Below are 25,237 nucleotides of genomic sequence, written 5' to 3'. Positions count from 1 at the left end.
ACGTGCCATTGCATATCATGTAATTTACAGTTTTTTGCAACTGTTCACACACTGAAACTAAATTTAAAGACACTATTACCAAAACCTGACAGTGATGTGCAATGCCTATACCAATTCTGCAAAAATACAAGAATAAAAAAAAAAAAAAACTTTACTCTTCACTGAAATTTTACTTGCTACATTTTGCAAAACACTACTCAGTTCCCTACATTTGACACAAACTTCATACATAAAATTTCCTGCTTTCACATGGAAAACACTGAATGTGCTGTGTCTGAATGCAACATTTCAACTAAATTAACTCCACTGTTACCAACAGAAATTCAATAATTGTCCAATTAGCCTTCAGCATGAACAAAAGGGCCACAAGTGACTTGTCCTGTTTTGGAGAAAATGGATGATGCCATTGAGAGAGGTAGAAACAGAGGGAGATGAAGGGTCAGAACAAGAGGAGAAGGAAGGCAGCAGATGACAAATACCTCTGAAGAGATTACAGAAATTTTGGCTGAACTGACCATGGGGTGACCTTTGGGACAATATAAGTTTACATCGGGCTGCACTGGCCCGCAATTGGTTCTTTAAAAACCCTGTTTTCAGTTCTATTTCTCCCACCCTATTCGAGGTTCCTAAACCCCATAGAATAATCTTTTTTTGGCTTGATGGTGGAATATGACCGCATTCCCCTCAAGCGCTCTTGGCAGTAGATGAGGAATGTGGGGATATCACCACAGAATCCTTTACGAGGTGGATCGGTCATGCCAAACAACATTTACTCTGCTGCTTGGTCAGGGAAATACTGCCTGTGATGTTAATGAAAATCTGTGGCCTGACAGAAACATGACACACAAAGCAGAGTAAAGAGGATTTTTTAAAAATGTAACAGAAACAAGTTATCTAAATCTCATTTACAGTAAGATATTTTTTACTGTAGGGCAAATCTATTGTTTTTTTCCCTTTGATTGTGTTTGTTCTATGTAAACCTGTCTGTATGCAGTAATTTGAGAATTAATAAAGAAAAAAATGTTGAACTGGATTATATGCAGCATACATAACTAGGAGGTATAAACTGATAACACATGAGCCAACCGATAAAGCAAAGGTTTTAGTCTTTTTCATTTTATACTCGTGTACAATTGGTGGTCAGTAAGATCTATTCAAATGATTACATGTGTGAATCATTTTGGTTCAAAGTTTAATTTTGAGAAAAGATGGCATAGTTTTGAATGCAAAAGATGTTTCATCTTGCAAGAGATGTGTGGGGTTTTAAGAAAATGGTAAACCAGTTGTGTTTTGTCTTCAGAGCTTTGAGAAAATGAGGCATAGTTTCAGGAAATGTCTTAAAACAGTTGGGAAAAACAAATAACTCTTTGCCTAGTTGACAGCAAAACAAACAAGCGGGAGAAAAAGACGCAAGTGTTTTGCGAGTGAATGTGGGGTGAAAGATTCATGGCAAATGTATTCTATTTTTTTCAGAGCGGTGCAGGAAAAAGTCTCCTTCTCACAGCTGTGTCCCAGCAGTTCCGACGCGTTTCCATGGACACCGCATTTAGCCCCGCAGATGGGACTGCTCTGAGCATAAGATGAGCTGAAACGGTGAGAGCTAAGGGTCTAACCAATGACCTTGCTGTGGCCTGGCACGCGCGTCATCCTTAACGCAGTCTGGACGCAGTGACCCGCTCCGGTGGCACGCTCGCTCCACACACGGGCGATCATTGGGCGTCAAATACCTAAACAAGACAAACGACGGTCCGGTCTCCTGAAGCAGCTGACATGAACTTCACAGAATTGGGCACATTTATCTTGCCATGACATTGAAAAGGACACATTATACATTGCATGCATCATATAAAACAATAGGAAAACATTTCTAGTATACGTGAGCAAAAAATAATTTATTTCACAATGCATAAATAATTGTAACTTTCAAATTATGTGTCGATATTGTAAATTGTGCTGAAAAATTCAGTATTTAAAATGTAGTGTGCACATTTTGAGATTGCAAATACAGGAGAAAATATAAGCATGAAAGTAGGAATAACTGATATTATGTAACATTTACTATATATTTAATGGTTATTACAGAGTGCGTTTGTCATATTTCATTATAGTTATATATTTTACAGAGATATTACTGACAGTTACGTACAGTCTGCACATGTCTCAGTCTGCATAGGTCTCACAGTCTACACAGGTCACACAGTCTGTGCAGGTCTTATAAGCTGCACAGGTCTCAGTCTGTGCAGGTCTTACAGTCTACGCAGGTCGCACAGTCTGGGCTGGTCTGACAATCTGTGCCAGTCTTGAGCTGAAAGCAGAGGAGACACAGCCCCTCCTCCTCCCTGCCCCTGCGCCCCCCTCCCCGTCCCCCCATCAGCCCTGAGCGTCCCTGTCCAGCACCATCTGGTTGTAGCAGCAGCTGTCTGGTTTGTTTGTGCGATTGCATTCTACCGTGTTTAGATGATGCTTTCATTCGATGTGTCAGCTGCGTGTGTACCAGACTAGGAACCTGAAGATCAAGCAGTTCCAGGTTACCACGGTTCCTGGCGTTAGCCGAGTCACCACCTGCCCCCTCCACAGACATTATGCTCTCACACACACACTGCAGACGCTATAGGAGTAGAAGTGTGACTAGCTTCACAAAGCAGGTGAAGGCATATCTGCAGCAGACAGAGAGAGTCTGTTTGAGTAATAACACAGCAGAGGCAGTGAAATTACACACCTGTGACACATTGAACAAAGCCTGGACAGCAAGGGCTATTACATTAACAGGCACATTCATTATAATACATCTTATGCTTAATTCATACTAATTAAACCCCTAACTGAAATTAAATAAGCACAAATTGCAGTGCAGCAATGCTGAAGATGTAAGTCTCATTTTCTCAACAACACACATTCTGAAGCATTTAAAGGTTAAACCAGTGATTTTTAAATTGCAGTGCTAAAACACAGAATTGATAAATGTATTTAAAGTGCGTAGGTGGAGCATAGGCACAGGAAGTAGGGATGCCGAGAGTGCTGCAGCACCCCCTGCTGGTTGGTAGCCTATTGTACATAATTTTTTTACCTTTCTTCAGATAATGACCAGGCTGCGGAATGACTGAAGATTAACACACCTGGCTGTCTTGCATGTGCGCAGACAATGGCATTTTGGATGGATTGAATATTACCCCTCATTAGAATTATAAACACACCAGAATGCAAGTCTACGTTTGGGGCCTTCTAAGTGTAGACAAGACATTTGGTTATTCACCACACTGCCGCTAAGCAGGATCAGTTTAATTGACAATGCTTTGTGATATAGAGATTTACTCGGCTACTATGTAGTGTGCAATAAAAATACTAAGTGGCAGATGTCGATCATGACAGTAACCAAGACATTATGTGAATGTGTGTGGTAATCACTTGAGAGGCAACGGATGTGATTGGTGCATTATTGTGCAACTGGCTGTCAAATTCACGTGTTGTGGTGCATAGGCTATACAAACAAAATTGCTGTGGCAGCATAATTTACTGTCTAAATAGATCACCTTACAATTCAAAGTCTAGTATAAATGTGTGTTTTGCATAGTTACGTGATTGTATGTAGGAAAATATTAAAGCAACTAACAGTTAAATAGTGATGTCACAATAGCATGTGTCGGCAGCACACCCTGCTCAAAACATCTTGTGCCCTGAGGTAGAGGGAATGTGTTCATTTACCCATCCAAACTTCAATTTCTAATTTAAAAGTCTGAGAACCACAGGGCAGTCCAGCTGAATCTGGGCTTCAGGCGACCTACGGCAGAAGATTCTAATTAATTAATTTGTAGAACAGGTGTCTGGATCCCTGTTCATCTTTCACAGACCACACATTAAATACTGTCAATTTACACAGCCGAATAGTCCATGTCAATCCAAGGATTCAAACACAGGAGCACGGTCCCAGATGACTACTCACCACTGCCCTCTAGTGATTGGCAATGACATGGCTTCACTGGGCTCATTTGATTGGAGGCAGGAGTCGTAGGAGGTGCAGATGACCTCAGGGTGCAGCAGGGAGGAGGTGCGACTGTAGTGGGCCAGTCATTCAGCATTGCAGTTGGCACAGCACTGGCGGGACCAGAACTCCACCCCATCCACAGGCTGCTCCAGGGTCCAGCTCCAAAGCCGTGGGGAATTGGAGGCTTTGATGATGATGCAAAGCACCTGGAAGAACATAAAAGGGCCAGTAGGGCTGCAGCAGCCACTGAGAAGCATGCAGCATGACACACATTCCTGTCAAACTAAGCAGGTGCTTTCAAAAACTACCCCCGCCCCCCATCCCACACAGGGTTCAGAAGCACCAGTCGAAGCATGTGCACTCAATTTGCATTGGGAAAGAACCTCATGCAAGCTGTGTTCGGTGTCTAAATCTGCACCACCATTTGCACATTACATCTGGAGCTCCTGTCCAACAGAGCTGATAGTGTCAAACAAGTCAGCGGCCCCCAGGATGGGGAGGTGGGGCAGAAGAGTTCACGCAGGTCACCTTCAGTTCACGGTAGTCTGTTGAACTCCTGCTTTGAGCGACTTGGACTGGGCTGAGATCAGGTCACCAGGTTCACATACACAGGTTTCTCTTCAGTGGTGTTCATAATGTAGCAGGGCCAGTTGACAAGAACCAAAATGCCAAGGGCTAAAATAAAGCCAAAAAAGAAAAGAGAACGGTAATCTGGTTTACTAACTGAAGGAGTAGCTGAGCAGGGAGTGCAAAAACAAAAGCCAAACAAAATCCTGTCTTCAAAACCTCTTCAAGCTTAGTAAAAGGAGACTAAGTGGTGATTTGATTGAGGCTTTTAAATTCATAAATTAACAAATTAAATTAATAAATTAAAGTGAACTACAAGAGGCTCTTCAGGTTAAGTACTGTTAGTAGAACGAGGGGACATAAATGGAAATTAACAAAAGGTAAATTCCATACAGACATTAGGAATAATTTTTTTCAAGCAGAGTAGTCGATCTGTGGAACAGCCTGCCAGGCCACGTAGTAGAGGTAGAAACTCTGGGGATTTTCAAGACCAGGGTTGATACGATGTTAGGTACAATCTAGTCTGTAGGTAATCAGAGCACTAGATACAGAAAATGGCAAACATTGTTAGGCTGAATGAATTGTTTTCATCATTATGTTATTCCTTTTCTATACAACTGACCCATTAACAACACTCAGTCAGAGGTATTACAAGCCAGGGATAAAGCACTTATAACATATCCAAAAAAAAGGGCTCCCAATCCACCAAAGAAGTCTCAAAATAACCTCATCCCCATGAACATTTCATGCTGTGCCATTAATTGGTTAACTTGGAGTTAATTAGTTCCAGGTGTGACTTGTTGTCTTGGGAGCAACTGGCTTAACTGCCAATCAACAGGACAGGACCAATCAGAAGGGCAGAGCCAAACTCTGGGAATGGACCACTCAGCCATAACCCCTTTTTGGAATCCCAGTAATGTATCACAGCTCTCTTACTCACAGTTCTAACATATATTAAGTGTCCTGCTAATATTTAAAAACACTAAGTCAAGGGCCGAGCCAATATCCAAAAAAACAAAACACCAAATCAAGGGCCTGGTTTAAATAAATAGGTTTAACGGTTTACGATGTTTCAGTTTTTCCATAATTTGCTGAGCATCAAATTAAGTGTGCATGTTTTTCTGACCTCTGTTTACTAAAAACAAAAAAAAGCAGCACTTTCTAAATTAGTCACACAGAAAACAAAAGATCTTAGATTGGACGAGCCCAAATCTGCTTAATGCATTGCCTTCGAATTGCCTTTGTCTTGTGTGGGCAACTCCAGAGGCCAGGCCTAAATTAGTTCCACATTAGTAATTTGTGATTATAGGGCGGGTCAAAGCTTTGATTTAATTCCAGCGCTTGTCTGTGGGTGGTGACAGTACACCACAGCTGATTTCACAGTCATGGAAATAACAGCTCAGGGATTTTGACTATCTGACAAATTGCCCCTGTCTTCACACACCACATAAGCATCAAAGGCGTCAGACTACACTGCCTTGGTCTGTTGGCATCACCCCACAACGTCTTTAGCACATCGACCTCGTAAATGAAATCAGACATTGAGCAGAAACATCCAGAGCTAGCCCACGGCGACTGGTGTGATGCTGCTGTTCCAGCACCGATTACCCAGTGTTTCAGTCTCGATATTAGCAAGGTGCACACCGTTCCTGAACAGAGTAACTGCGTGCAGTTAATGCCTAAGTCAAGCAGAACACGTTTCTGCCCTCAGAGAGGAATCGGTCCGGAAGCAAAGCTGAAAGTAATCATGTGAAACCCGAACAAGCAGAGACTAACACCCTACCTCATTACAGAATGACTCTGGAAGACTATCAACCATCAACAAGACAACAGAGTGGGGGTTCTTAGCTAAGATTCAAAGCAGTGGTAACCCAGTGGAACCTGTGTCCATTCTTAATACATCCATAATTTTCAATCAGATCAGGCCTAGAACTATCCTGCATTTTTTTGTTCCAATAAAATTGTTGTTTTTCAAGTATTGAATGTGCCTAACTGAACAGTGTTAATACTTCTGGTATGATACTGGCTAAAGTAAGTTATTTAAAGTAATATACCCATACACTGACTTTGGGCCGTCAGTGTGTGGGTATATTTCTTACTGTTGAAGAACTTGTAGCAACAGTTACATACAGACTGAAGCAAAGTTGCGGCCCTGTAGAGAAAGATTTTACACGGCATTTCATTGCATTACATCACATCATATTATATTACATTACATTACACTTAATTATACTACACACAGTGCATTACCAGCATTCAGCACTCTTATCCAGAGTAATGTATACAATTTTTTACATATCCATTTATATTATCAAGTTCAGTGGGTGGCAATGTAATGTTGTAGTATAATGGGTAAGGCACTGGTCTTGTAACCTAAAAGGTCACAGGTTTGATTCCTGGGGAGGACATTGCTGTTGTACCCTTAAGCAAGGTTAACCTTCTCGCTTCAGTATATGTCCAGCTGTATAAATGGTTGCAATGCAAATGCTATGTAAAAGCTGTGTAAGTCGCTCTAGATAAGAGCTTCTGCTAAATGCCTGTAATGTTCACTCTGCCCCACAAGTCATGATCTCACTCCTCACTCCTTAAATCCCTGGTGATCTCAGATCAGCAATCAGTGCACCATGAAAAGAATCCACAGTCATATCACTAATCATAAGTGAGATCATAAGGAATAGGTCAATCTGAGTACCTTCTTGGTTGTTGCTTTGACTGTCACAAATTTTTCCCTCTGGGTTGCGAAGGTGTTGGTCCAACCACTAATTCTCAGGCTGTGTTTCACCGCAGGTGCCATTGGTTGAAATCTTATTGCACACCAGGTTCAGTTGGAAAAAAACCACTGAGTAAATCAAACAATCAGTGGCATTCACGCTGCTGTCTAAACATCCGATGATCAGACAGCCGCCAGCACTGGCCTGGGATTGGTACAGTACATTAAAACTGTCCAGCAATTTGTTGTCACATGTTAGCTGCCAAGCTGTGACCAAGCCAATCTAAGCTCTGATGTGGTTTATGTTTACTGAGCCAGTGCTGTTTGAGTGCAGTTCCAATGCTGGAGCATTCTTTCTAGGCCTTTGGGTTGCTTTCAAGGACCCTGACCATCAGCCCACTGATAAAAATTAGCCCAACTGTGTCCCAGCTGTATCCAATTTACTGGCACTGCTCTTCAACAAACGAGCCTCAGCTGAAAACCAAAAATGGGAAAGGTAACTAATGTGTTTAAAAGTAATTTCATAATCATATGATTAATCTGTACAACCATTATTTCTTTGCAAATTGAAATAACTGCAGTGGTCAAGTTACATGCCTACATGGGCATAGTACAGGAGTTTGTTTAGAGGCTTACTGGTGTCACAAAAGGGCTCTCTCAAGGTCAAAGGATGCTTGTAAAAACACATCAATTAATCTAATTTAAAGCAGGAAATTATTAACATAAAACACTGCATTGGATGTAAATGTAAATGCTTCAGGTAGTTACTTTTTGTGTTTGTGGAATATGTCTTAAGTTTTCTTCAAAATAAAAAACTAAATGAATTATGTAACTCAATATTTCTTATGCACAATAGCTGTAAGATACTTACGTTTACTTTAATTTATTTAGGAGAGCCTCTTATTCAGAGCGATTTATAACAGTGCACACATAACAAATAACTAATAATATTAATGCTTGATAACTTTTAGAGATCTGCTCTAGATGCCCTTGAAGTTACACCATTAACACCAACATCACATCAGAACTAAATGAATGGCTCCATAACTGTTTGTTACCTTGGAAACAACAGCAAGTGCATCCATTCTTGTACCACAGGGTAGCAAAATCCATGCTGTTGTGGGAGCTCACTGTGTTCAAACACAACAGGACAACAGATACATTTTGATTAACACATATAGCTGCAAAAGAATGGTAAATAGATTCCATTTGTAAAGCACATTTCCAGCAACTACACAAAGTGCTTTACAATGAATGCCTCTCATTCACGCAGTCACATACACACTCACTTACACACCAACGGTGAACAGTTACCATGCAAAGCATAGAGGTGCAGGGCGTAAGGCGCCAACCACTGAATTATTTTTTGTGCAGTGGTTAGCACAGCTGCCTCTCTGCCTGGAGACCTGAGTTTGAGCCTCGCCAGATCCCTGACATTACAATATTAAAGAAGGCAAAAAAATATATACTCTACCTTTACCTGTACCACACCTTCAAAGAAACCCAAATCAGAATGGGTTCAGTCTAACAGCCCACATGTCTGATATAATCCATTACTTGTTATTACTGGGCAAAAAGACTCAATTTGATACTGTAGCATCTATTTTCAGTAATGCTATTCAAATGGGGTCCAATATTGGCAGACATGTTGCGCCCTGAGTTCCAGATAAGCATCAGATTAGTCCCTGAGCAAGGCGTTCTTTTCTTCTTGTACAGTGAGCTAATTACACCTCTTGTCTGGAAGTTGTCTCTAGTGGTCAGACACAGTAGATCACATGATTTATCCCCACACAGACCACCGTGGCTTCATTATCTTCACATAAGAGCCAGAACACATAATAGAGGAATCTCACAGCCCTGCAGTATGGCTGATTTATCACCAGTAAAGACAAGATTTAGGTCTTAATGTGCAGTTTTAATAATATTATTTAATGTAATATTGTAATATGCTCAGTTTATACGAAATACAGAAGTGTCTATTCGCTCAGTTTTTCGCTAAATACAAAAATAACAAAAAGCATGCACCAGAAAGGCAACAGTGAGTTACTGATGAGTAAATTGTGTGAACTGAGGCATGTACTATATGACCAAAAGTATGCAGACACGCCTTGGTCTGGGGCTGTTTTTCATGGTTTGGGCTAGGCCCCTTAGTTCCAGTGAAGGCAGACCTTAATACTACAGCATACAATCACATTGTAGATGATTCTGTGCTTCCCCAACAGTCTGGGGAAGGGCCTTCCCTGTTTCAGCACGACAATGCCCCCGAGCACTCAGCGAGGTTCATATAGAAATGGTTTTGTTGAGAACAGTATGGAAGAACTTCACTAGCCTGCACAGAGCCCTGACTTAAATCGGATCCAACACCTTTGGGATGAATTGGAAAGCCAAGTGCGAGCCAGGCCTAATCCTCCAATCACTACCTGACCTCACTAATGTTCTTCTGGCTGAATGGAACTAAATCCCTGAACAATGCTCCGATATCAAGTGTAAAGCCTTCCCAGAAGAGTGGAGCAAAGGGTGGACCAATGGCATATTAATGCCAATGTTGGACGTCAGGTGTCTACATACTTTTGGCCATCGAGTGTAGGTGTAACAATGTAGCTTAATCAAAATAACCCAGGGACACATTCCGAGCCCGGATCAAAGCAATGGCAGACTGTCATGAGCCAGTTTCTGTTTTCACGTGTCTGACACCCTAGCTGTTGAAATGGACATGTCGATGGATGTCTCGCAGGTTTCCCCGCACGGACCAAGATACCAGGAAAGCCTGATGCCTGTGACAAGTGATTAGTAACTTAATATGAGCAGCCCTTGCTGTTGCCCATGTGGTCACTGTGATTGACAGTGATACCGTCAGGGGTAGGAGCTGGATAAGAAGAGGACACTGCAGACTGTTCCAGGGGATGTGTGTCAGCATTTCATACAGGCTCTGTGGGGAAAGAAAAACAAAAACAAAATAAATGGCCCAGTACTACAGAGAGAACTGCAACCCAGGTCTTTTAAAAAAAAGTGGCAGGCTTTTATTATTAGTTTAGAGAGTCATGGTGGAAGCTTATAAATACAGCAACAGAACATGAACACTGAATGGCAGTTATCTGCTGTAAACCAGGTGCTCTCTAAGATTCCAGACTCCATAACTGTAAACATCAAAGTTACCTTCTATAAACCGGCCAGTCCTTACTACTTTGCAATTTAATAAACGGAAGTAGGCAAGAGTAATATTTTTGCAATTTACACAACATTGTAACACAATGCCAACACAATTGGCAACCAAACATCAAATTTAAACTGTGACCAGACTGATGAAAGTAATGTCTGTTAGATGTGTTCACCTGAGCTCAGTGAAGTCGAAAACTGAATGGCCCTCTGTATAAGACACACAGACGCTAAACCCATGCAAATGAGATCTCATAGCAAACAGCTATACATACACAACAACAACAACAATAATAATAATAATAATAATAATGTTAATGTATATAGCTCTGATCAAAAGCAAAGTTACAAAGTGTTTTACAAAAACATAAGAGAAAACAGAGGTAAGCTAGTGAGCTGTCTGGTAAGATGAGAACATTGTTTCTGAAAGTTCAGTCAGTTGTTCTAGAAATTGCTTATATGTCAGCTGCGCCCTCTAGTGTTTTGGTTGTGAAATAACATTTTCCTTGGCAAAGACTTGTGTTCCGACAGACCAAGAATATCATGCTTGTGTTGTGCTGGCCTGAAGACAGCTGCTGTTTAATCCTGCCTTCAGCTCCCGCGGCTTTATATCTAGCATCCAGAGTGGAGCACAAGGGTGTTGAAGAAATCATAAAATGCAGATAGCTATTTGCGCAAGCAAGCTTCAGTTGAAAATTGGTCGAGGGACGCAAGCCAACAGAGAATTCAGTTCTGTTTTCCTTTAGTCCTGAAATCTTTGTGTGGATAGGCAGGATAGAGAGGCAGCGACGGGCTTTGTGTGTGTGTGCGTGTGTGCGCGTGCGTGCGTGCGTGCCTGCCTGCTTGTATTTGCGTGCGTGCGTGCGTGTCTAAGAGGGCGGTGGAGTTCACACTGACAGCGATGTGCCCAACCTGCAGCTGGAGCTCTTCTGCTGAACCTGGGGTGTTTGGCACCCACCCCAACCCTGTCTGGCACTCTGCAGTGGGAAGGCTGCCCTGGCACAGCTCAGCATGCCAGCCCGGGTGCCAGGGGACGCATTCTCCAGCTGCTGCTCCGCCACACACGCCACCTGCGCAAACTTAGAGACCCGACGAAATGCATCCTGATGCACAGAGAACTACCGCTGCTATTTCAGCCTTCGACTAAGCCAAGAACTGGAGGAATGTCACCGTGGTGGACATTACGTAAACGCTGCTGTTCAGACCACTGTAGCGGCTGTTTAGTTATTAAGCCCCATGGCGAAATAGAGAGACAGATAACAGGCTATTTTTCGCTTCCAGCGCCGTAGTTTGTACTCGTACATCCGAGTCTTTATGTCACCCGCAGGTGATAGCCGCTTACGCTTCCACCGGCGCTTTATCACGGAGCTGGTTGTTGTCAGAAACACAATTGGTTTTTACTCTCCAACGCTGTATCGGCAGCTCAAACCTGATTTGGCCACTTTGTAAATACATTACTGTATACGCAAAGTAATTTCTCGGTTCCTCTCCACTCCGCAGAAGATTATAAATGGCGTCTTCACGCCGTTTAACAGCCTCGATAGTGGTTTCCCTTAGGTATCTTTATCTGTCAAATTGTCCTATTTTGCCTCAAGATCTATTCCAGTACTCGCTGCCTATTCCATTTTTTCACAAGCGTTGGCTGTACCCCGAGAAATGTATTTTCCAAAGATATTAACCAACAGTTTACTGTTTATTTGCACAACTGGAATTATGAAGAAGTAGATTCATCACACAACCTGATAAGCGATTCAGATACTTAAATTTGTCCAAACTAGCTTTAGATTATATGCTCAAACCCAAATTTTCTTCTTCTTGAACACATTGGTAACTGAAGGTATGTTATGCTAATTCTTTCCCTTAGACGTGCACTGCTTAAAAAAGAAAAATCCATCAAAAATGCCTATACAACTTGCTGAAATGTCACAAACCTGACGTTGCACACATACAGAGAGCTCCATAGGGACATTTCTTTCTTGATTTGGCTCTGTACGCCACCATTCTAAATTTATAATCAAACCATTCACATACAGTTGAAGTGCCGATCCTCCACTTTTATTAAAGGGTATTCCTATGCATTTTGGTTTCACTAGGTAGAAATTACAGAACCTTTTATGCACAGTCCTCCATTTCAAGGCACCATAATGTTTGGGACCAATGATTTCACAGGTGTTCTTGATTTGTCAGGTGTGTTCACTTGCATCCTTAGTGCAAGTTTAAGAGATCTTTCAGTATATAACCTTGATTCTAGGCTGATTGCCTCTGGTGTATGTTACTGGCATTTGTCAACATGAGTTATGCCAGTGAAAGTCATGGAAGTCATTATGAAGCTGAGAAATAAGAAAAACTGTCATAGACATAGGCCAAACCTTAGGCTTGTCAAAATCAACTGGAACATCATTAAGAAGAAAGAGAGCACTGGTGAGCTCAGTAATTGCAAAGGGCCTGGTAGGCTAAGGTAGGCTCCTACAGTTGATGACACCATAATGAAGAACAAGTCCCAAACACCTGTCCAACAAATTAGAAACACACTTCAGGAGGCATGTCAGTGTCAGTGACTAATGTCTGCAGAAGACTTCACAAATAGAACTGCCCAGGCTACACTGCAAGATGCAAACCACTAGTTAGCTGCAAAAACAGGATATGCAGTTTGCTAAGAAGTACCTACCACAGCTTGCAGAGTTCTGGAAAAAGGTCCTGTCGATAGATGAGTCCAAGAAACACTTGTATTGGAAGGATGACAAGAGCAAAGTGTGGAGGCAAAAGGAACTGCCCAGGACCCAAAGCACCCCCCTTATATGTGAAACATGGTGGTTTGGGCATGTATGGTGGCCACTGGTACAGCTTATGTATAAACAGTGCTGGACTTTCTACATGTGAAACCGAAGTGTATACAATTCCCTTAAATAAAAGCTGAGAATGTGCACTTTACCACATGCAAATTGTTTGATTACAAATATAAATTTGTGGAGTACATACCCAAACATTATGGAGTTGACTGCACATTGTCATAATGTCAACGTCTCTTCCATTCCCTGACTGACACAGTGGTGCGTAACAACAAAACCATCCTGTCAGCATTGTGACAATGTGATATTGTAAGCTTGCCGCTTGCCTTTGTTCCAGAGTCAAAGCATGGTTTTTTATCATTACATTTTTTTAAAACTAATTTTTAGCAAAATGCAAACCACACAGAAACAGTCGTGGGAAGGGACAAGGAAAAAGTCCCTTATGGTAGCTTTTACTTTTTAACATTCACAAAATTGTAACATAATCAAGGCATACCTATAGTCAACAGGATTATCCATCCATACCTTATCTATACCTACTTATCCTGATCAGGGTCACGAGGGGTGCTGGAGCCTATCTCAGCGTGCATTGGGCGAGAGGCAGGAATACACCTTGGACAGGCCACCAACCTATCGCAGGGCACACTCACCATTCACTCACTATTCATTCACACACTCATACCTACGGGCAATTTAGAGTCTCCAATTAAGATACCTGCATGTCTTTGGACTGTGTGAGGAAACCGGAATACCCGGAGGAAACCCACATGGACATAGGGAGAATATGAAAATTCCATACAAACAGGCCAAGGCCGGATTTGAACCCAGGACCTTCTTGCATCACCGTGCCGCCCCTGAACAGGATTAGCATATGAATAATCTAACAGATAGAATAAAGCTTTTGTAATGTTTCGGGACAAATAATTAATGCGGTATGAACATTCCCCGTCAGAAATAACCCTTTATTTGGATAGAGGTGTGTTCTCCTCCACCAGTTCTTTTCCATTTTAGGCTCAGAACGTGTGGTTTGTTGCTGGTCCTGCTTCACAGAGTTCATTAGTATTGATCATAAGGTCTTTGCCTCACCAGATGGCAAGACTGTGGGTTAAAAGAGAAACCGATTGTTAGCCAATTTTGTGGCTGCTTGTGAATGCGTGACAAATCCTGAATTTCCGACAAACACAGGCAGGCATTTGCAAAACTTCCATTAGCCCCAAGGAAAAACAAGTGTCAAGATGGGCGGCTGGTTGAAAATGCACATTTGTTACTCGTGAATAATAAATAACTAGCTCCTGGTGGTGCACAATCCAAGGCCCTCGTCTCTCTTGATCTCATCGAACCATTAACCGAGAAGAAAAGATTGTGAATCCCACCACAGTTATCTCCTGTTACAATGACATTAAACCAAACAAAACAAACAAGTGGATGTAAGTTCGAAAATGCAACTCCTGTTTGACGACAGCTTGTTTATTTCCAACTTCCCAATCGAGAGAACGGGAGAAACCAGACACCACCCTACTGAATTTTTTCCCCCTAGGGGGCCTGTTATGTGAAGGTCCTGTGTGGCTCCAGGGACCCCCAACTCCCACAGCAATCCTTCTCCTGTCATCCCTAAAAGCACCAATGGAGCGGACATCCTGTCCGTGCTGTTGATGCCACATTGAATCCTTCAAATGAGTGAAGAGCAGTCACGTTTGTCGTGTAAATCTGACACAGGTGGCAGTGTGGAGTACAGGTTAGGTTGCAGGGCTTGAAGGTTGCCATTTTGACTGTTGTTGTAGCTTTGAGCAAATCCCAAAACTTAGAGTATTGTAATCCAACTGTATAAAGGGGATGGTAATGAATTTCATACTTGGTCTGAATAAGAGTGTGTCTGCTCAATGTGTAAAATATGAAATGGTTCATCTCGCTAGCAGTAGGCTAGGTTGTTGTTCCATTAATTTCATTCAATCAGCCAAACAGCCAGCAAAACTACTAGTTGTTGTTAATTGAGATAGACCTCTCATGGAATTGATACTAACTCCTCTGTAGTAGGTCTACTGTTCAATGCCATAGCCTGGAATACCCCCCCTCCCCCCAGCTAATCAACAAATGCAACATTATTTTTATGATAATGCCTCCACCCTTCAGACCACTCAAGCCACCGAAATCCCATAAGGAAACAGGCTGCTCTCCAACACTGCAGCACTAAACAACATTTGGATCATCAGTATTTCCTGGTATTTATCAGGAAGGACACATTTTTAAACTGACAAATGAGCTCCAACATGATTTTCAGTACCCCATGACACTTGCCGCTTCCCTTGAGTCTCCCAGAACACCTGCGATCTTTTAGCGTAGCTGTCTGTGGATAAAAGCATTACAGGAGTCCATGGATTAAATCCTAGTTTTGGGCTATATCAAGTACATGCACGCTAAAACCATCACTTTTCATTCTTGATTTAATTCAAGATTGACTTTGCTCAGAAAAAATAAATACCCAACCCCAGTGAAACAATTCTTCAAGGTATGTTAATTGTCTCTGAATGTCCACTAGCTTTTACTACAGGGGACCACAGTGTAATTGCATTGCAGATGTCATAAAGTACACCGTGACAATGACAGTGAAGAAGATGCAGTTGTGGTGCACATTAAAAATGATAGACTCAAGCACCATTGTTTGTTAAAGGATATCACGGCCAGATTAAAGGAATTTATCGGCAGGAAAAAACTGTACACGAATAGTATATGAATAATAAATACGCTGTCATCATTTTCTCTGTGAGCCATATAACACGTGAATATTTGAAAACCACAGCTTTAATTAAAGATACACTAACGTATATATCTCTTTTTAGCTACATTTTTCACAGAAGATCCACAGTACTACCCTGCCCAGTGTTTTCTGAGCAATCTTCCAAGTTATCCATACGTCTCTTTGTACATTTGCTGGCAGCGGAACTTAAGAACCTTGACGCATCTTCTCATATCAGATTCCCTCATAAGATAGCGACAGCTGGAAGTGTAATGTTGTGTAACCAAGTGTTCTCAGGGGAAGCGTGCTTTGCAATTAGTCAGTACTTGCACAGCTGCTCATAAGGCTGTGATAACCAATACTGCTAATATTGTGGGAAGCAAATAGCATTTGTGTTATATATGGCTGCACACAGCATCGTATGGAAATGAAACAGAACTATATCATTTTTTTCCTTTATGCTTATGCTTTCACAGAAATGATACACTGTCATTTTGTGCTGCCAGGCACAGAACAACATGTTAACTCATCCAACCCAGGGAAAAATACAAACATACACTGCATACATTGAAATTGTGTAATTTTTAATGTAATGTTATTACTAACAATGATTTGTGTGTATTATTGACCATGATATATGACATTAGATTAAATTTACAATTGTTTGCCTACACTGGTTTCTGATGGCATCCACAGACCGAAAGGGTTCACTCCATGTACATACACAGTATACATGGATCTATTGTGTATGCATCTGAAGGCATTTTCTCAATAATTATGGAGGTTAGAGGCTTGAGTTACAGAACACACCAATACTGAGGAAGTCCAGCCTATTTGTGTAACTTAAAAATGTCTTGTCTTCACCACAGTAGGAAAGAATGTTGTTCCAACACACTCCCCCCAATAAGCCTATTTTTAAAGACTGATGGCATCACTGGTCACAGAAAAGCACATGCACATATACACAGATGCGCTGTAAGACACGAGAGCGCACCCTTGCATAACCTTACTCACACGTGCATGCTTGCCCTGTCACACGCTTCACTCACCTTGCTGTCTGAGTAAACAGCAGAACCTGCGGTCAAAAATACACCTTGTGACTTACGGATGGCTCAGCAAAGCAGTGTTACATACGCCACAGTTCACTGCTGGGAAAGTAAGAAAAAAAAACAGAAAGAAAAAAAACAGGAAATCAAGGTGCATGTCTGGTCATCTTAATCATCTGGGGGCTGATTACATCTCCCTGCACAGGAGAATACATTCTTGCTTTTTATTCATGCACACATATGGCCATTTTACTGTCAAAAAAGTTCAGGTTAGGCACTTTTCTGAAGGGTGCAAAAGCAGTGCCCCACCTGGGAATCAAACCTGCAAGCTCTGGTATACAAACTATAGCCACTGTCACACACATTGCGATTTATTGTGTCATTTTGCCAGCGTGTTTCTTTTTATAGTGTTCTCAAGACAGTTTCATTGTACGGCATTAAAAATAGATCTTCTGGATGAAAACCATGTAAATATTGCTGTATGCTGCATCTTAGTATTTTTACAAACATTTCTTACCTCCGGACCAGAAAACATGAAAATTTAAATTTTCATAAGACATGAAAGATAGTGTATGCAGAAAGGATTTTTGCGAGAAGAATGATTAAAATATTAACAATAAATATAGAAATGTGTGTGCTATGCCAACATATCTTAGCTGGTCCACAGATGAAATATAATCTTTTTGGAGTCCATGGTTCCATGTAAGGACAAACTAGGACATGCCTCCTTCCCTAAATGTCCCTCCAGTAACTAACCGTTGCATTTTCCCCCAAAGAATGTCTTTGAATTGACTGCAACAAAAACAACAACAGGCCATATATTTTTTGCAGTAATGCATGAAACCACACAAACCAGAAGCTCTTCTATCTCTCTGTTTCATGTTTCAAGAGACTGCAGGAAAACACAGTCTCTGCCAGTTAAATTATTTGCTTGAAATTATCATGCGTCCTACCAAACGTCCCTCTCAGGTCGTCCATGAGTGAGTGAGTGACCACAATTTGCCATGCATAGCCCACGGCGGCAAGCAGTCCTGCGCACCGTGAAAAAAATGTAAGCAACAATGTTAGTGAGCTCCATAATATTTGGGATAAACACATATTTTTCTTTACTCCACAATTTTTTATTTTTGTAATCAAACAAAACACATGTGGTTCTCAGCTTTATGCAGCTATATTTTTAAGGGTATATATATTTCTACCTTTTGGTTTCACCATGTAGAAAATACACCGCTTTTTCACTTTTTATGCATACATACATTTGGTTGAACTTCAGCAGATAAGATGCTTCTGTACACTTCAGAATTCATTCTGCTACTGCTATCAGCAGTTACATCATCAATGAAGACAAGTGAGCCAGTACCTGTGGCAGCCATTCATGCACAAACCATAACACCCCCACCACAATGTTTCACAGATGATGGGGAGGGTGCTTCTGATCTTGGGCAATTCCTTTTGGCCTCTACACTTTTTTTTCATCACTCTGAATTTTGGTCTCATCTGTCCCAATGACCTTTTTCCAGAACTCTGCAGGCTCTTTTAGGTACATCTTAGCAAACTGTAACCTGGTCATGCTGTTTTTGCAGCTACTGTAACTAGTGGTTTGCATTTTGCAGTATGGCTTCTGCAGTTTTTTTGTGATGTCTTCTGCAGACACTAGTCAATGACACATCCACACCTACCTCCTGAAGAGTGTTTCTCTTCAGTTTGTCCCAAACATTATGGCGCCCTGAAAATGAAGGGACTGTGTATAAAAAGTGCAGAAATTTCAACATGGTGAAGCCAAAATTTATAAAAATACCCTTTTATAAAATCAGTGCAGAAAATTTGTGCTTCAACCACATGTGAATTTGAATTGCTCAATCACAATTGAATTGTTTGATATACTGTGAGGTTCATAATGTTTGCATTACAAATCTGTAATTGCAGAGTATGAAGCCAAATCAAGAAAAAATATGTTTTTATCCCAAACATTGTGGAGCACACTGTATTACAATTATTTCTACTCACAATGGCAAAGTTAATTGACCCCAATGCGCTCAGATGCCTTAATATTGCTAAAGTAGTAACTAAGCAACTAAACAGTCATTTTCAATGACATTTATGAGAAGCCTTATTAAGTACAACAGTTGCCAAGTCCATCATCATAGAAGTATGATTTCCAGTAAGTTTCCCATTACTCACAGACCATAAACCCCATAAAATGACTAACCATAAAAATCCGGCAGAAAGATTCCACTCAAACATCAGTTTTGCTCCACATGGTCCAATATGAAAACCACACTGCCATATATGAAACAGAGGGTGTATGCATTTACAGTGTTATTTTATTTAACATTTTCACAGCCATCTTCACGATTCTATTATTCTTTTGTTACAGCAGCCTCAGCTGCTGTGTGAAATACAGCTATATAATTCATGGGTTGTGCTGGTTATTTTTCATTTAGCGGAACTGATATGAATTAAAAATAAATCCACAGAGAGGCAAAGGTGGCTCAGAACAATCAAGAAAATCTTATTTTGTAAAACATGAATTATTATTGTTTTTGGAGCGCAGAGTAATTAGCACTTCCTGCTCATTATTTCCAGCGTTATTTCTACTCAAGACAGAGAGTAAAAACAGAATGTTTTCTGTGTATAACAATGGCTGCTCAATTCAAATTTATGTTGTTCAATAATGATATTTCAATGATTCTAGAGCCATGCAACTTTTAAATTATGTCTATATGACAATTACTATGGCAGTCTAATTTCCAAAATGTGGTTTGTATGTAGGGCTTACCAAAAATATGTCTTAAGATGTGTCTAAATGAATCAATACAAATCAGACAAACTGAGTCAAAGATGAGGGATTCTGAAGGCTATCTGTGAGGCTGTTTGTGTTTTCGATGTCCTGTTGCTCTTGAATGAAAGCACGCCCAGGTCTTCAGCCAGCAGTCCCACTAATGCCTCTAAGATCTGTTTCTTTTTTGAGATGTGATCCAATGTTTTCACAACGTGGTTTGTTGCCATATTTAAAGCTAAAGTTATGAAAAAACACATCCAGTCATGGGGCCGGGGTATTTAAAAAAACCCACCAGTTAAACAACCGCGGCTGTCTTTTTGGATGGAAAGTTTAAGTTGGGATTCAAGAAAATCCTCCATAATCCTACCTAAAGCTGCAAAATGCACCAGGATAACAACTGCCAAGGGCTGCAATGGTCACCATTTTGGATTAAAAAATAATTGAATTACACTTTCAATTATGCAACAGGACTTTTGTTCAGTTATGTAATGCAATGTGAAATCCTCTGAACTAAAAATTATTGTAATATTTTTGACCATACAGTTACATCACACCATTTTGTTTACATCATGTCACTCAATATGCCAGCAACTCTTAATTTCATTTAATATAATCTCTAATTGCATAGAGATTATTTAGGTAATATATCTCCATGACAAAAAAAGGGGTCTACTCACAACGTACGGTGGGTCAGCGGCCCTGATGAGGGACGCCTCTGCGGAGCAGTGGCGTGTGCGATCAGTGCTCTGTGCGATCAGCGGCAGGCTCCTGCCCCCGCAGCAGCCAGGGGTAGTTATCCCTGAGATGATGTAGTGTGGAAGTGACAGGGGCAGCTGCTGGGGTGAAACTCAGTAAGGAGCCCGAGTGGCAGTGTCTCCCCGCGGCTGTCTGCACTTCTCTCTGCGTATCAGCCGGGTTAGCGGACTCCCCAGACAAAGCGCGCGCGCACACAGACATACACACTTTTACCTTCAGCTCAGCTGCCCCCGCTTTAAAGACGATTCCCGGCACGTATTGGCTCCGCGGGGAACAGCTGAGATGCCGACAGAGTCCATGGAACCTCTCGGGGGCCCGTTCAGCTTTCCCGGGAGCAACTCAGTGATTGTTTCTAAGGTCTCCGCGAGGAGGGGGGACATTGCTGTTGGGACTTTGATTTTGATTTGGGCACAGGAATCGGCTGCTCTGGATCTCTGAAGGCATGGGGGCCAAGTCGTCAAAGGACTTTGCAAACGAGGAGTTGAGCAGGAGGACGACGATGACGAAAAGGACTGGGGGGGTCAGGGAGGGGAGTTTTTCCTCAATCCGAAAGCAGGCCACCACGCACTTTGGGTACAGCATCCTGAGCCTGGCCATGCGCGGGCTGGCCGAGGCTCCGGACGAGCTGTGGGAGCTGACCGAGCTGGAGAAGCTCAACCTGTCCCTCAACTGCCTGTCGGCCCTGCCGCCCAGCGTCGGCGCCCTGGAGAACCTGGTGGTGCTCAACCTGTGGGGGAACCAGCTGGCCAGCCTGCCGCCCGAGATCGGGCTGCTCAAGAACCTGCGGGTCCTCTTCGCCTACCGCAACCGGCTGAGCGAGGTGCCCGCGGAGCTGAGCGCCTGCACCAAGCTGGAGGTGCTCAGCCTGGCCAACAACGAGATCGCGGGTCTGCCGGGGAGCCTGTCGGCCCTGCGCCGCCTCACCAAGCTCAACCTCAGCCACAACCGCATCGTGCACATCCCCGCCTGCGTCTACGGCATGAAGGGCCTGGTCTTCCTGCACCTGGCCTGCAACCGCCTGGAGAACATCGCCGACCAGATCCAGGACCTGGTCAACCTCAAGATCCTCATCGTGGAGGGCAACCGCATCCACGCCCTGCCCAAGACCCTCTGCTCCCTCACCTCGCTCGAGCTGCTCAACGTGGACTTCAATGACCTCCAGAGCGTTCCCATGGAGATGTACCTGCTGAGGAGGCTGGAGAAGCTGGCCTGCCACCCGCTGGACAAGGGCCTGCACATAGTGCACAACCCCCTGCTGAAGCCCATTAAAGAGGTCCTCCATGGTGGACTCAGTGCTCTCTACACTTATCTGAAGCCAGCATGAAGCCAGGCCCCAAAATGCAGCATTTACATTTTCCACTGGAAGGCTAAACATCATTAGGAGACCAGGACAGTGGATCTTACAGAAGACTGTGGTAATTTACATAACGACAGCCAGAATGCTATGTGCTCTTTGTAATTTATTGAGAAAGCTTATGAAGAATTTTCTCCACATTTGTGGTTTGCTTGGTTTGAACAAAGGAATGCTGATAATCTGAATTGACACTATTTAACTCTCATTATGTTTATCTGAAACATATGGAAATAATGGATTTGATTTGATCATTTTGTAAACCTTTAACGCGTATAATGGTTCATGCTTAAATTGTTTCCAGGGAGACAATGAACACTAAAGGATTAATTAAAGAAAAATGTATTTCTTTGACAAGTTACCTCCTAATACTTTTAATTAAGTTAGTTGTATGTATGTGGTGTATTTTAAGAAAAATATACGAGTGGAATTTTCAGGGATTGATGGCCATGCATTAAAGGATTGAAGTGAACTCTCCAGAAGTGGATGAAACACATGGAAAGTGTGGATTTTCAGTGAAATCTATCTTTCTCTCCCCTCTCTCTTTTTCACTCTCTCTCTCCCTCTATCTCTATCTCTCTCGCTATAGCAGAATATGTGAAACATAACACGTAATTTTGATTATAATAAGGAAACCAAAGGACCTAGGCACCTACATACCTCTTTTTCTCTCTCACCCTCTCTTTCTCTCTTTCCGTTTCTCTCCACCTATTTTGTGCGGTGGTGTCAGCTGTGTAACTGACACCTCAGCTCAGTCCAGTTGTCCTTGGTTCCCCTTATGGAGAGGGCTTCTGAATGAGGGGGAAAGTTCAATTACAGCACCCCGTCCCCCCGAACCCAAAACGGGGTCACAGGGATCAGAACAGAATGGCCCAACGGAAACTATGGGCCGGCCTTAAATCCAAACTCAGAGGGAGCCTTAACCTCCGACGACCTTTTCCAATCAATCACATCGGCCCCCATTTCAGCATGGCACACCGATACCCAGCTCTGGTTCAATAGTTTTTTTAAAATTAACTTCTTCTTTGGTTGCAAGAAGTTAATAATTCCAAGTTGACTTGTTTTGGCATTTGTGTTACTTGAGTACAGTGTTTGTTTTGGTCAGACATAAGTGCAGGACGCTGTGCATTTTGAAACATCCTCTTTTTCAGTCACAGCTCTGTTTGTTTTTGTAGAGATGGATTCTCTTCAAGTTTCAGAAAGCTCCCAGAAGCAGTGGTTGGGATGCAGACTTTAAAATGCAGTGCTCTACCCTCTGATGTCTTTCAGCTGAGTGTGATACTTGCAGAATAAAATAAAAATGACATCCACAGCTTATCTATATCAGTCTGTAGCCTTTGCCTTTAACCCTACAATTGTGCTGGTCTTTAGCCATTGCCTGGAAATAATGTCTTTACATATCTCCTTTTAATGTTCATTTCAAAGTGTCCACACACACACACACACATACACATGCACACACATACATGCAAAGCAATTGATTTATTGCAGAATATCATTTATGTGTTCCGGTATTTTCAGTGTGGTCGCACATATACTTAAAAGATGGCGCCTGTTGATTCACACACACGCAGCGTGTGCTGTGGAAACTGAATTACTCCAATCTCTGAGCCCCAGCCACAAAGCTCCTGAAGCTCCTGACACACAAACTCGGGACTGTAAGTTGAAGTGTGCGAGGATGGGGTCGGGCAGGTCAGTGTGGGAGGAGAGGGGTGGGGGTGGGTGGTGGAGAGGGCGGCTGTGAATAATGTAAAAGTGGCGGAGGGTCCACTGCATTCCTAAGGACCGTCTGTCACCCTCACATGGACTTCAGCCTGACCCTTCACACAACCGCAGCTGTCGACATCTCTATCTTTGTCACACTTTCTCTCATCAAAAAAATCCCTTTTGGACAGTTTATCATGAAATAATTCACATTTTCAGACTCATCTTACAATACCTATTCTGTTCTGAAAGGAATGTTCTCAGAAAAAAAAAAAACATGAAAATAAGTTTATTGAGCATAGTCTTATGAAAATGACTTTTTTGTCTATTCTTTTCTAATGACATGCTGTTTGCATTAGTTTTTTTGTCATAAAGGAAAACACATTACATCAATTAGGGTTGGGGGAACATCTTTATGTTTTACCCACATTTTCAAACATATTGTCCTCACAGGTGAAACAGTGCCCGAAAACACATCTCTTGGTGCATTTGGTTTGCATTTTGCTTTTGTGTTTTATGTACAGAGATGGAAAAGAAGTACAGTCTGTCAGTTCACAAGATTTACAAAGTTCTGAGCTTCACAGATTGTTCAAATGCATTACAGCATTAGTGTGTGTGATTGGGGGGGGGGGGGGGGGGTTGGGGGCAGGGGGCTAAGTTTGGTTTGAGGCTCAACAGTGACCTCTATTGACACCAACTGACTGTGAAAAGGAGTGCAGTGAACTGGGGGTCTGTCTGCTGTGATTGATTGGCACATATATTCCAGCTAATTTCCACCTTTCAAACCAAGGTGGAAAGAAGACCAATAAAAGACCATGTTCAGAGGCTGTGACTGCAGCATGTTTTGCCATATAGACAATAAAATAAATGCACCCTATTTTGGAAGAGGCATTCAATGAGTGAGTGAGTGAGCGAGTGAGTGAATGAGTAACATAGCTAAGGCTGCCAGAGAACAGCACCCCAGTGAGTAGCACCCAGTGCTTCCGCCATCCTGTTGGAGCCACTTCCTGGCACCTTAGGTCTGGGAACCCAAACTCTTCAATAAGACACAGTAGAGCCATAAGTCATTTGAGCATTATCACACTGGATTAGGTTATAAAACGTGCTGGAGCCAGACGAGCAGTCAAAGCAAACCTCTCCTTGTCATTTCCATAGAAAGGTTTTAAGCTGGGCGTTTGGACAAATATTTAGCATATATTTTCGTTTAACTACCCTATGCGGTATGACTGAGCACCAGTGCTCCCTGTCCTCCAGTAAATCTAATGCAAAGCCTTCTCTAGGTCCCTGATGCAACATGATAGTAATGACTCTCGATATGAGAGTAATGGCTCCCTTCAGTAGTGATGAAGCAGGCCTTGCAGCACAAATAGCTTCTGCTGAATATATGCATACCCTGCAGTGGAACTGGGCACAAGTTGCTGGTGAGCGGGGCTTGTCAGTTGGCCACCACCAGGACAGAGATTGCCATGTGTTAAGGGTGGATATGGGGTTGTACTGCACAATTTGTTCGGTAATATAACATTTTATTGATAACGCTGAATTGTCAGCATGAAACTGAGACTTGCAAACATTAAAAACCAAAAGTGAGGGGTCATAAGCGGAGGGCCATTGCCTCCATGCCCCCACGCATCCAATTCCACCCCCCCTTCACCCCCCCAGG

General features: G+C 42.3%; 1 protein-coding gene and 1 long non-coding RNA gene across 11 annotated transcripts; one reads left to right on the top strand and one right to left on the bottom strand.

The window, feature by feature from the left end:
- Positions 1–1,320: 1,320 nt before the first annotated feature.
- On the bottom strand, positions 1,321–7,640 carry LOC135260962 (uncharacterized). 10 transcript variants are annotated; one of them, XR_010331796.1, is made up of 5 exons: positions 5,172–5,284; positions 4,511–4,657; positions 3,941–4,188; positions 2,137–3,778; positions 1,321–1,727 (listed from the first exon to the last, which is right to left on the bottom strand). It is a non-coding gene; the product is annotated as an uncharacterized LOC135260962 (long non-coding RNA). The 10 variants fall into 10 exon arrangements; XR_010331795.1 differs by lacking the exon at positions 1,321–1,727 and having other exon boundaries at positions 2,045–2,657; positions 3,703–3,778; positions 5,172–5,283; XR_010331790.1 differs by lacking the exons at positions 1,321–1,727; positions 5,172–5,284 and adding an exon at positions 7,242–7,640 and having other exon boundaries at positions 2,045–3,778.
- A 12,981-nt stretch (positions 7,641–20,621) lies between these two features.
- On the top strand, positions 20,622–23,176 carry LOC135260961 (leucine-rich repeat-containing protein 30-like). The gene has a single exon (XM_064346725.1). The coding sequence runs from the start codon at positions 20,965–20,967 to the stop codon at positions 21,844–21,846; it is 882 nt and encodes a 293-aa protein (XP_064202795.1). The 5' UTR covers positions 20,622–20,964; the 3' UTR covers positions 21,847–23,176.
- Positions 23,177–25,237: the final 2,061 nt, after the last annotated feature.

This window comes from Anguilla rostrata, chromosome 8, assembly GCF_018555375.3.
Source record: "Anguilla rostrata isolate EN2019 chromosome 8, ASM1855537v3, whole genome shotgun sequence".
NCBI lineage: Eukaryota > Metazoa > Chordata > Actinopteri > Anguilliformes > Anguillidae > Anguilla > Anguilla rostrata.
Note: the sequence above shows the minus strand (reverse complement) of the source record. Positions and strands in the feature narration are given on the sequence as shown.

Excerpts from the sequence above, each read along its gene's own strand:
- LOC135260961 (XM_064346725.1), top strand. The coding sequence starts at position 20,965 with ATGGGGGCCAAGTCGTCAAAGGACTTTGCAAACGAGGAGTTGAGCAGG.